The 12,876-nt window shown below is 42.4% G+C and overlaps 1 protein-coding gene across 3 annotated transcripts in view; it reads right to left on the bottom strand.

The window, feature by feature from the left end:
- Positions 1–12,876, bottom strand: part of AGK (acylglycerol kinase) — a 78,994-nt gene that overhangs the window by 11,970 nt on the left and 54,148 nt on the right. For all 3 annotated transcript variants that reach the window (XM_080664461.1, XM_080664462.1, XM_080664463.1), the window contains 4 exons: positions 10,717–10,796; positions 8,126–8,183; positions 3,345–3,492; positions 2,812–2,909 (listed from right to left, as the gene is read on the bottom strand). In XM_080664461.1, coding sequence (XP_080520587.1) covers positions 2,812–2,909; positions 3,345–3,492; positions 8,126–8,183; positions 10,717–10,796 — 384 coding nt within the window. The remainder of the gene's footprint in view (positions 1–2,811; positions 2,910–3,344; positions 3,493–8,125; positions 8,184–10,716; positions 10,797–12,876) is intronic.

Raw genomic sequence — 12,876 nt, 5'->3', positions numbered from 1 at the left:
GGTCCCTCCCAACTGCCTTTCCCTGCAGGCCTGGTCGCCCCCAACTTCCCTCCTCTGCCGGCTTGGTCACGCCTAACTGCCCTCCCCTGCAGTCTTGATCGCCCCCAACTGCCCTCCCTTGCAGGCCTGGTCCCTCCCAACTGCCCTCCCCTGCTGGCCTGATCGCCCACAACTGCCCTCCCTTGCAGGCCTGGCCCCTCCCAACTGCCCTCCCCTGCTGGCAATCTTGTGGTGGCCATCTCGTGTCCACATGGGGACAGTCATCTTTGACCACATGAGGGCAGCCATCTTGTGTGTTGGAGTGATGGTCAATCTGCATATTACTCTTTTATTAGATAGGATAGAGGCCTGGTGCACGGGTGGGGGCCAGCTGGTTTGCCCTGAAGGGTGTCCCGGATCAGGGTGGGGATTCCCTTGGGGCGTGAGGCAGCCTGAGTGAGGGGCCTGTGGTGGTTTGTAGGCTGGCCACGCCCCCTGGTGACCCAAGCAGAGGCCCTGGTATCTGGGGTTTATTTATCTTCTACAATTGGAACTTTGTATCCTGGAGTGGAGCCAAGCCTTCTTCTTGCTCCGTGGCAGCAGCCATTTTTTTTTAGATTTGTGTATCTTCTATAATCGAAACTTTGTAGCCTTAAGTGGAGGCCTGGGCCGGCCAGGATGTGTGGAAAGCTTGGCTTCCTCCATCACCGGGGGCAACCCTAGCCTCCTGCTCTTTCCAGCGCCGTGGCTGCCGCCATTTCTGTTTGGATTTATGTATCTTCTATCATTGAAACTTTGTAGCCTTGAGTGGAGGCCTAGGCCGGCAAGGGCAGGCGGAAAGCTTGGCTTCCTCCATTGCCGGGGAAACCCATGCCTCCCTCCTGCTCTCTGTGGCCGTAGCCATCTTGGTTGGGTTTATATGCATATTCGCTCCTGATTGGCTGGTGGGTGTAGCAAAGTGATGGTTAATTTGCATATTACTCTTTTATTATATAGGATGGTTTTTACCTTGGGTTCCATGCTCAGAAAGGCCTGGTCCTCCCCAAGTTTATATTGATGATCACTTAGATTTTGCTCTAGGGCTTTAATGGTTTTATTTCTTTACATTTGATTCTTAATCCAACTGGAATTCATTTAGAAGGTAAAGGGAGCTATGTTATACAATAAGCATGCATTACTTTTATAATTAGAAAACAACTCAATACTCTGATTATTAACATTGGATTAAAAATTTTCAGTGCATTCCTCACACTCCACTCACACATTCATCACTGCCTTCAATTCCATGTGCCCGTTTCCCGACTGACCAGGTTAACTGTAAGCACACTATTCTGATTTGCATAAAACCTGATTTTAATAATTAGTCTAGAGTTCAGGATAATTTTTCTATTGGCATTCTCATTAATATAAACTACTAAGGTTTTCTCTATATCAGGGGCCAGTAAACTTCTGTGAATGGCCAGATAGCAAATGTTGGAGGCTTTTGGGTCACAGTCTTTGTCACAACTACTCAGCACAAAACTGGCCACAGACAGCATGTATGTGGATGAATATGACTGTGTTCCAATAAAACTTTATTTATGGACACTGAACTCAAATTTCATATACTTTCCATGTATCACAAATTATTAATTCTTTTGATTTCCTTCCAACCATTTAAAAATGTAAAATCAGCCCTAACTGGTTTGGCTCAGTGGATAGAGCGTCGGCCTGCCGACTGAAGGGTCCCAGGTTCGATTCCGGTAAACGGCATGTACCTTGGTTTCAGGCACATCCCCAGTAGGGGCTGTGCAGGAGGCAGCTGATTGATGTTTCTCTCTCATCAATGTTTCTAACTCTCTCTCCCTCTCCCTTCCTCTCTGTAAAAAAAGCAATAAAATATATTTAAATAAATAAATAAAAATGTAAAATCAATTCTTAGCTTGTGGGCTATACCAGTGGTCGGCAAACTCATTAGTCAACAGAGCCAAATATCAACAGTACGACGACTGAAATTTCTTTTGAGAGCCAAAAACCAACTTCCGCGCATGGGCCACGAAGTTTCAATCGCACTGTACATGCGCGCCCGCACATGGTATTTTGTGGAAGAGCCACACTCAAGGGGCCAAAGAGCTGCATGTGGCTGGCGAGCCACAGTTTGCCAACCACTGGGCTATACAAAAACAGCAGACCAGTTTGCCAACCTCCACTTTATTTCAGAATTTTTTAGTGTAATGTCGGTAGCAGCATTATCCAGTAGAACCTTCTGCAGTAATGGAAACAGTTTAGGTCTTGCTTTCCGGTATGGTAGCTACCAGCCACATAGGGCTATTGAGTTTTCAATTTCATTTACTTGGGATTAATTTGTTTAAATTGCCACATGCTAGTGGCTACCATATAGGACAGTGCATATCAATAATTGGACTCAAATAATATGTAAACAGTTAGGTGTTTGTGTATACATATATACATATACATAAATGTGTGTGTGTGTGTGTGTGTGTGTGTGTGTGTGTGTGTGTGTGTGTAGTTTTTTCTCCTGGGGACCTAAACCTACATATTTAATATAGTCACTCAAGTGCAAGTTCCATGACTTTTTATTCCTGTGACAAATGAGAGCAGGCTAACTCTTCATTCTAAGGGTCTTTGGCCCTCAGTCTTTCTACTAAGTAGTGCCCAAAATATGTGATCAAGCTCCTTAAGCTTTCAGCCACTACTTTGCTCAGCTGTTTCTTCTCATTGATATTTTTCCTTCCTCTCTACCGCCACAGGGTAAAAGTAAAAATACTGAATTGGTGGAAGAGCATGTCACCTTTGTCACTTCTCCCAGATACCAATAAAAAGCACACTTACCGTTAGGTCAAGCTGGCCGTTCCGTGTTGTGATGGACAGTTCAATGGTGGACAGCTGCACATCTCTCCAGACTTCAGGGTTCACCTCCTTGGAATGGCCTGTGTTAATGTATTAGACACAGATCAATTTCTCCCATTAACATTTCACCCTCCACCACCCACGGCCAGCTGCCAGCTGCTAGTTGGCCTCCGTTGGTCTGCTGACTCCACCTTTTTCTTCATTGCATACTTCTTACACATGGGATAAAGAGCCAGGCTCAGAATGGAGTCTCTGCCTGAAACATCCTACCAACACAGCCAGAAATACATAAAGGTCAGTGACTGAAAGAGGGAGCCACTGTTTGTCTCAAATGTCCCAGGGTGTCCCATTCATGGGACATTGTGCTGGCTTGGGCCCTGCTGTGTGGCGCACAGAAGGCTGACTGCAATGGCCTTGAGAGGCATCTGCTCCAGGTCAGCCTGACACTGATTTTGGAGTCTGCTTTAGGCAGTCCTGAACCGACCAGGGCTCTCAATCTTCGACCACCCGCTCACCGTCCTGCGGTTGTGCCCAGTACGATGCAAGTCTTCGCAATATTCTCCGGTACAGAGAGGGCCGTGGAGGGGTCTCTTCAGCTTCACTGGGAGGTCTTTCTTTAGGTCCCATGTACGAGATAGAGGCTTGATGAGTCTGAGGCCACTCCTTTTAAAGTGAAGAGAGAAAAACATTTGTCATGAACACATGGGAGTTTCTCTATGCAAAGGTTAGTAATTCTACCTACACCTGCTAGAAAGCCAACTAATTTCTTTTTTAAAATATATTTTATTGATTTTTTACAGAGAGGAAGGGAGAGGGATAGAGAGTTAAAACATGGATGAGAGAGAAACATCAATGAGCTCCCTCCTGCACACCCCCCACTGGGGATGTGCCTGCAACCAAAGTACATGCCCTTGACCGAAATCGAACCTGGGACTTTTCAGTCCTCAGGCCGACGCTCTATCCACTGAGCCAAACCAGTCAGGGCACTAATTTCTCACTGGATGGAACTGTCTCTAATTTGGAGTATGGAATCCTCAGGTCTTCTTTTCCTATTGAAGGCCTATCTTGAAAACCATGAACTTGGTGACTGCTGCCTCCACTGATCTGTCACGTGGAGCAGAGAGGAGATCAAAGTGGATTATCAACAATTGCTTATACTTGTCCACAAATCCCAATATAAATGAGCATAGAATCTACCCCAGGATAAATTTATCTTTGGTATACTGATGATGACACACAAAAGAAACTGAAGAATTCAATTGCATCAATACTTTCTTCACTTTTGGAATCATCTTCCCCACGGCAGCCAGAATGATGTAGCCCAACCTTGCAACCCAACTCCAGGCTCTTCCTGCTTCAAAGATCATCATGCTCATACTCCAGGTGTTTGTCTTCTACTTCCTGCACCCCAAGTCCAGTGTCGTCCTGGGTTTCAACAGTGTGCACAGGAACAACTAAAACAACAGCCTAGCCCTCAACATCACCTCTCATTCACCACAGCTGCTCATTTCCACAGCCACATCTGTTCCTTCCTGCCACCCAAAATTATTCCATCTTGGGCATCTATACCCCAGTAATTATACCCCATAATCTACTTATCTGGTTGATTCTTTTGTGCCCAATATGTCTTTTTGGGCAAACTAATCCCTGTTCTCAAGTTTTCACGGGTGGATTACAAAAGAGAAACAACTCTGACTTTTCTCACTCCACCTCTTACTTCTCCTCAATGCATGGACCCAGCCCCTCCTCTCTGACTCACACGTGTGCTGCTTTGTCACGCAATGAGCTTACTATGGCAGTCTGCCCTAAAGGAGATGTGTTGAATGGATAAATTCAGTTTGGGGTATTGAGAAATCAGACAGTGACCACACATCTCAGCTGTGTCCATCACTCCTGCTGACATTTCTAACGCTAATATTTTCATCTCCATCTGCCTGTTCCTGCATTTGTTTTTATAACTTGGTTCAAACTCAGAAAAGGAAGAAAGGGAAGTTATTTTTTGGCCCCTCAAGATCCTGCCCACACCCAAGTTTTCTATCACATGGAGAAGTCCAGTCCCTGACCACACCATTTTCCCTCAGTGCCTAATTATCAGTTAATTACTTTAACGCTCTTTTTCCATCACTCTTGGCCCTCTCATGTCTTTAGTCTTCTACAATACGTGCCCTGAGAAGCCCCAATTCTGGATCAATCTTGTCACTAGGTTTCTGAACTACTTGATCAGGGCTCAGCATTATTGGAGAGGGAAAATATTCCTGCTGAGCATTGATACAGGAAAAATAATCACCCAAGCAAGCATATCTGTGTCACAACCAATTTTTGGTCTCAGTTCCTCAATGTCACTCGATAATCCTTCTAAACCTCCCTATTTTCTTCATCTTTAAATTCCCCATAATATCATCACCATCACCACCTCATTTTCAATAGGTCACATTGCTTCCCACACTTCAGAGAGAATACCAGGATCTCAGTGAAAACTGCCTTAACACTCCCTGTTTTCATCTGGACCACTCCTTCATTTCTCTCCTGTCTCAAGGAAGAAGTGTCTCTTCCTCTGTCCAAGGCTAACCCAGTACTTTAGATCCCATGCCCTTATACCTGCTCACGGATTCTGCCAACTCAGTCATGCTTTTTCTCTCCTTTCGTTCACCTCTTCCCCCCCCCTTTTTTTTTTCCTGTTGCTTCATGGTATAAAGAAGTGGATATCTTTCCATTTAAAAAAATGAACACTCCTTTGATCCCATTTTTCTCACTAGCTTTTGCCTTTCTCACTTCCCTTCAAAGTCAAGCTTCTTAAAGGAGTTGCTTACCCTTGGTGCCTCCACTTTACCTTCCTGTTTATTCCTTAACCTTCTTCAGTATGGCTCAGTCCCTCTACTTACCAAACCTTCAGAGGTTACCAAATTCAATGGATACTCTCCTATCTTTACTTACTCTTTGCTATTGCTTCTTAAAATCTCACTTTCTTCCTGAAAGTCTCTCTTCCATTGGCTCCTATATCAGTACTCTCTCATCCACTTCCTCTTAGCACTTCTCAGGCATCTTCCCTGGTTCCTCAGGGCTATTTCTGACCATCTATTCTCTCAGTGGTTAACTTCACCAAACCCATAGTTTCAATGCTACTCATATGCTTCAGACATTTAAATTATTTCTTCAGCCCACATCTCTTTGCCAAATTCTAGACCTAAGTCACAACTGTACCTCCACTTGTCTGTACCAGGAGTATGTTAAACTCTCTATGTGCCAAACTGAAAATTTCATCTTTCTTCACAAACTTGATCTTAAGCCAGTATTATAACATTAATGGAAAGCTCTTAGTTACCAAACTGTGGTGCCTCAAACCAGAAATCTCGGAATCCTAGACTCTCCTTCCAACTTTGAGGATTCCACCTCAGTATCTCTTTAATCCATCTCTGTTGTCAGTGCTCACTGTTAACACCTCAGTCTACACCTCATGACCACTCTCACCCAGATTACTTTAACAATCTTCTGATGCCCTTGCGTTTAGCTACCCACACAATCTCTTGTCCTCATTGCTGCCAAAAGATTTCTCTAAAATGCAGATCTGCTCATGTTATTTCCCTAAGACTCAATAAGTCCTCACCAGTGCTTTATCAATAAATGTCAGATCCCACCTGCCATAAGCTGCCCCTACCTAACCTTCAAAGTCCATTTCCGGCCATGCTACTGCCATATGAAAGACCAGGTTTCACCGCTGTGACTTCGCACATCCTGGCCCCTCCACCAAGAACGCCCTTTATCTAGTCCTACAGATACTTCAATATTTAGAAGTGGCACCTGCCCTGCGAAGACTCCTGCCCTCAGTCAGAGGCGGGCACCCTCCTCTCTCCTTCATCTTAGTCTTTCTGTGTTTCTCTCATCACACCTGCCAAATTGGTCTACTTGTACTTCACTCTCAGCACATGCACACTTCTTGAAGGCAGAAACCTGTCTTATTGGACTCTGCATTCCAAGCACATAGAAGGGCTTGCCACACAACAGATATTCAATAATTGTTTGATGAAGAAATAGTTGGAATAGTTTGATTCTCCCATGTTCTACAACTTAACTATATAGTTATTAGATTTCTTCCTAAATGCACTCATTACTCCACCAATGAAATGATTCCTTTGAGCAATAGTAATTATGCATTTTACTAAACGAAATTTATTTGGAGGTAAAGGGAGCAATGTTTTGCAATGGACATATACTACTTCCATAATTAGAAAACCACATGATAATCTGAATATTAACATAACCAAACTTTTCGGTTCATCTGCCTGTCCTCAGATCAGCCAGTCAAATTGTGAATATACTTTGATTTGTATAAAAGCTGAACACTGTGTAGTCCACAGGTAAGGATGATACATATTAGCATTTTCATTAACACACATTGTTCATTTTTTCTCCATGTGAACATTTTTCAGTATAGAGCCTATAGCAGCACCACTAATGGAACCTCCTCTGGGGATGGAAATGTCCTATATCTGGACTGACCAATACCGTAACCACCACCCGTATTTGGTTAGCATGGTTTGAAACCTATTATATAAACCTCTCATCTACTTCCTCTTAGCACTTCTCAGGCATCTTCCCTGGTTCCTCAGAGCTATTACTGACCATTTATTCTCTCAATGGTAACTTCACCAAACCCATAGGTGAGGACTTAATTGAGTCTTAATCAGGGAAATATATCAAACCTGTATAAGATATATTCAGACACAAATCTTCATTTCTAGATGCTAATGCAAATGATTTGATGAGATATGAGTCATTCGGTTCAAGGTTTGTCCAGCCAGAGTGAGTAAACGAATAGACAAAGGAAAGTAAAATATAAAAAAGAAATTAACGCCTGGACAGTGTCGCTCAGTTGGTTGAGTATTGTCCCAGACACCAGAAAGTTGCCAGTTCAATTCCCGGTCAGGGCACATGCCCGAGTTTCAGCTTGATCCCCAGTAGGGGGTGTGCAGGAGGCAGCCGATCGATGCTTCTCTCTCATTGATGTTTTCTTTTCTCTCTCTCTCCTTCTCCCTCTCTCTGAAGTCAATAAAAACTTATTTTTTAAAAAAATTTAATAGAAAGAAATTAACTATAGGCTTGGTAATGAAAGGAATGAATTGGTACATGAGGAATGCTTTCTGAACTTGTATGTAAATAAATATCCCCCATTTTAGTACTGGAGCATGTCAGATACATCTGTCAGATACAAAGAATTTTTTAAATATCCAAATATGCACATCCTGGTATAATAACAAAATAATTCAGGGATCATTTCTACATTATAAACTGCATTTACCTGAAGAGTGCTGAAAAAATGCGCTGCTTTGGTTTTTAGGGGCCCAAGATACCAGTACCTGAGAAAAATCAAGATAAAAATCTAATTAGAATATTAAAGGAATGATCAACATGATAGAAATTATACCCCCTACTAAGAGTGTCTGCTCTGAGGCCTGGGGATTATGGCTTAGCATAAAAGAGTATTATAGAACATTTTAAATCTGAATTTCAATGCCATGTCAAACAGTATGCAATTAGTTACACAGGAGATAGATCCTTGCAATTTAGGAGGGATATATAATCAGAGTCTCCTTGAATCTCTAAATTCATAAGTATCGCTGTAATGCATCCTTAACCACAGAATATAGTTGAGTACAGTACATCCAAGGAGCACTGAGTAAAGAATGACAAAGCCACAGTGAGATGCAATGCTGGTGACCTGATGTGATACCCACAAGCTAAATGTGCCTTCACACAGACAAACATACCATTAAAATTTATGAAGCAGCATAATTTCACATTGCTCGTGTTATGCAACTTTAAAACGGCAAATATAAAACCTGGGAGTGAAGAGGGTCTACTTCATATTGTGAAATACATAAAAGCTGCTGAAGAGAGAAAGGTGCCTCCTTGGAATTGGAAAAGTGGTAAAAACTAGATTCCTCTTAAAATTTATGTCACAACCAGCCCATCTTAACTGCTCCCTATTTGATTCTCATCAATACACATTTATTTAGCGCTTGTGGAAAAAACTAAAGAAATATAGAGTATAAAATTCCTGCCTTTGAGGGCTTATAATACGAGAAAATATGGTCCAAAAAAGTAACAGAAAACAGTAGACAACTATATAAATATATATGATATCCTATAAACTGATTACTATTTATTGGAAAGGAGAGTCAAGAAGAGACAGAAATCATTAAGGGCTTAAAATCACTGGAACAGCCATGCTTGTACAACAAATGGCACGAGCACACAGTATGGTGTGTACTTTAAAGAGGCACTGGACTTAGATATTGTACATGATGGAGGGAAAGAACTCATTCTGGGCAAAAGGAGTGGCCAGGGTGCAGGAAACGTTGAGGATAAGAGCAGAGCAAAAGCTTAAAAGGAAATATACATAACTGTGCAATCAGGGGTGGTGATGGACTAAGGTGGGCCTTGAATGCAAGAATGAGGAGACAATCCAGGGAGCCATGGGGAGCCATGCTAAGCATTTTTCAGCTAATGTTATGATTTGCTTTGTCTCCTGGATAGCCAGATAGAAATACATCCCGATGAAGGCACTTTATTTCCAAATGTCTGCAGTTCCCTTCATATCTACCAAGAGCAAATTTTGTCACTATGCTGGTCACCTTGCATGGCCAGTTAGAAGTCATTTCTTGCCCCTTTACAGTTTCCTCATACACAGAGCAACTGCGAGGATGGTCCTAGTTGAGGTATTACATAACAAGTGGAATTTTAAAATCCATTGTTCAGAAATCAATCAAAATATGGGCAAGTGTGTGAGATAGTCCTAAAAGGGGCTGACCTTTGCTTGTGTGTAACTATTGATCAACATACTTGAAAGTAATTTGCCCTCACCAGACTTTTTCTTGGAAAACTAAGCTATTCCTCTCAGTGAATTGCTGGTATTCTTTGACATTACAGATCAAGCACAAGGTACTCCTGGCAGACTTGCAAATAAAAAGATGGGAACTATTAAATAACGCAGAGTGTAAAACAACACAGTAACATCTCTGTTGACATTCCAGTGTCGGGAACATCACTAGCAGGAATAATGAGTGAACAGCAAGAGAAATCTGCAGAGAAATTGTGGCAGGAATGCCCATGAAGTGAAAGATAAAGCTGTGTGTGAGACCCATCCTAATCCATTCAAACTATACTGAAATTTTAAGCCTGTTTTTTTTTGGAAAGGTCAAAATCAACACCCACCAGGTGTGACATGAGCCTCACACAGCGGCTCCCTGGGTCCCGTCTCAGGAGGCCTCTCCCTGCCCTTTCCTTCCCCCTCAAACAGACAGGATGCAGCCATTCTCCCAGCCAACAGTTCCATGTTACACATGAATTTTCCAAAAGTAAAGCCATTCCCATTAAAAGCCAGCGACGGCCCTCTAGTCACTGCCTCAACAGGCCTGTTTCTTCTATCTACCAACATGACCAAGCAGCCACCTTTCCTTCCAAGAGGCAGCCTGTGGTCTCCCAACCTGCCAGCCTTCCAAGAGAGCTCTCAGGGAGTCCTCCGCCAGGCCTGGGGAAGCTGCCGAGGCTGTGGCCCCAGCCATGCCTGTCACTTGGTACCAGATAAGCAGGTGCAGGGTGACAGGCCATTAGTTCCCCTTCAGTCTAGCGTGAGCCTGAAGCAGTACTTCTAGAAACAGGTCCCCCTCTCCTCCTTGGCCACCACCAAGCCAGTGTGGAGGAAACCAGAACTTCCCCCAACCTTTCGGCACAAGATGCAAACCTCTGACTCTATTAATCATAGATAAGTCAACCTCCAGACCCACCACATCTATTCCTGGAAAATCAATGTATAATGACACCTCAGAGACAGGAACAGAATAAAAAGATTTCATAAAAATCATCACAATCCATACAGTAATCCTTTACTTGCTAATGTTGACACCGGCGTCTCTGAAGGATCCCCACCGAAGGCCAGTCATTGCAAACACGGGCTGTTCCTTTTCACCCTGGAAGTAAAACACATTTAATTTAAAGTAATGCTGACAATAACTTGGAATTGTCTACAGGTAAGTACCTGCGAATGATCACAGCCTACTTTTCATCAAACAAATTCTAAAAGGATGTTCACAATTTAAGAAATCAACTCTGTGCGTGTTCAGGAAAAGTACCTGAATAAACCATACTCTAAGTGAAACTAATTTTTATATAAACCGGCTGGCAAGGGAACATGTTATCATACTTCAGCCTAGAAATTAAGGAGTACCTAACTATTCTGGTTCCTGGACCCTTTAGGTGTCGGATCTGCCAGAACTTCTGCTCATACACCTGCCTGAGCCCAAGAGGATTTGAGCCTGCATCCCCTTTAAAAGGCCAGGGGGTCTCAAGTAAGATCAGAATCCTTGCACTCTAGAATAGTTCACCTGAATATGTGAAAATACAGCCAGCTGCTTGTTGTAATAAGTCAGAACACAAAGTGATTTGAATTTGGTCCAATGCTTTATGGTGAAATATTGCATATATATATTATAATCAGCAAGTGTCTAGTAAGTCAGTGAGATAAGCAATGCACAGAAAACATACACAATGGAGCCACCTCTGAGAGTTTATGCTCCAAGATGGACCTTCCTTAAAGTATGAATATATATACCAAGATATATAATAAAATAATTTCCAGTTAATTCCTAGTTACTCTGGAATGCATTACTTCTCACACTTGGTACCAGATAAGCAGGTGCAGGGTGACATTAGTTTAGAGAGAGAGGAAAGGAGAGGGAGAGAGAAAGAAACATCGATGTGAGAGTGAAATATCTATTATTGATCAGTTGCCTCTCAAACACATCTCAATTGGGGATCCAACCTGAAGCAGCAAACTTTTAAATTACTCAATTATTAAGATATATCCATATTCACCTTCTTGAGTAATAGTATTTTTAAATATCTTCATAGATGCTGATCTGTAGTAACTTTGCTAAGTTAGAATTTTAGCATAGCCCTCCCATTTTGTGAGAACAATTTAGCTTTATTATATGCCAAAGACTCAATTGCAACTTAAATTATGTTTATTGTGACCAATGAGGTGGAGAGTCCAAATATCAAGAACAAAAGAAAAGAGGCTGCAAACTCATGGGCTCGCCAATTGTAAATATGCCTACAGCCTACACTATATAACTAATAGTAACATTTTAGGATGGCAGTTATATTAAGGCATATGTTCCCTTTGCAATTACTAAGTAATCTGTGATACTGTAAGAGTATTTGTTTCCCAACAACCATTTATCTAATAGTTTTAGCAGCTATTGAGGATCTCTGCCTGAATCAATGACTTCATTGGTGATTACAAAATGGTAATTCTCTCACTCTATCATTCCTTCTGTATTTACAAACTGGCAACTCTTCTGTAATATCACTGTGGAGTCTTCATTTTTACTTAATGTATTATAATCCATTGCATTATACTTCTTTTTAATGTTCCAACTGTTCCAAAATTGGCCAGTTGGGTACCATCAGGCTGTCCTTTATGTCTTTCTGTGTTGCCTCTCTTAGTTTCTAAGTACTTCCTTGCCCTGCCTCTGAAAGCCAGCCCTTCACGGAGTCCTGGTAACTCATCTTACAGAATGGCTTTACAGACCAAAATTTGGGTGCCAGGATGCTCACTGCTTTGGGTGTTACTGGTTTTAAGCAATATACACTGAGTGGCCAGATTATTATGATCTCTGAACGCTTAATAATCAGGCCACTCAGTGTATATCCTATATAATAAAAGGCTAATATGCAAATTGTCCCCTCGACCAGGAGTTCGACCAGCAGGCAGGCCGGCCAACCACCCATGTCCCCTCCCCCTGGCCAGGCTGGCTGGACCCCCCACCCATGTACGAATTCATGCACCGGGCCTCTAACACACACACACACACACACACACACACACACACACACACACACACACACACACTGAGTGGCCAGATTATTATGCATTCAGAGATCATCATAATCTGGCCACTAAGTATATATGCATAGCTAGCAAATATATTTCTAACACAATTCATGAGTTCATCTACAAATCACTCAGAAAGCATGAGACAGCCCAAC

Source organism: Plecotus auritus (assembly GCF_963455305.1).
Source record: "Plecotus auritus genome assembly, chromosome: 4".
In the NCBI taxonomy this organism is placed as follows: domain Eukaryota; kingdom Metazoa; phylum Chordata; class Mammalia; order Chiroptera; family Vespertilionidae; genus Plecotus; species Plecotus auritus.
This window is presented reverse-complemented; position numbering and strand designations above follow the sequence as displayed.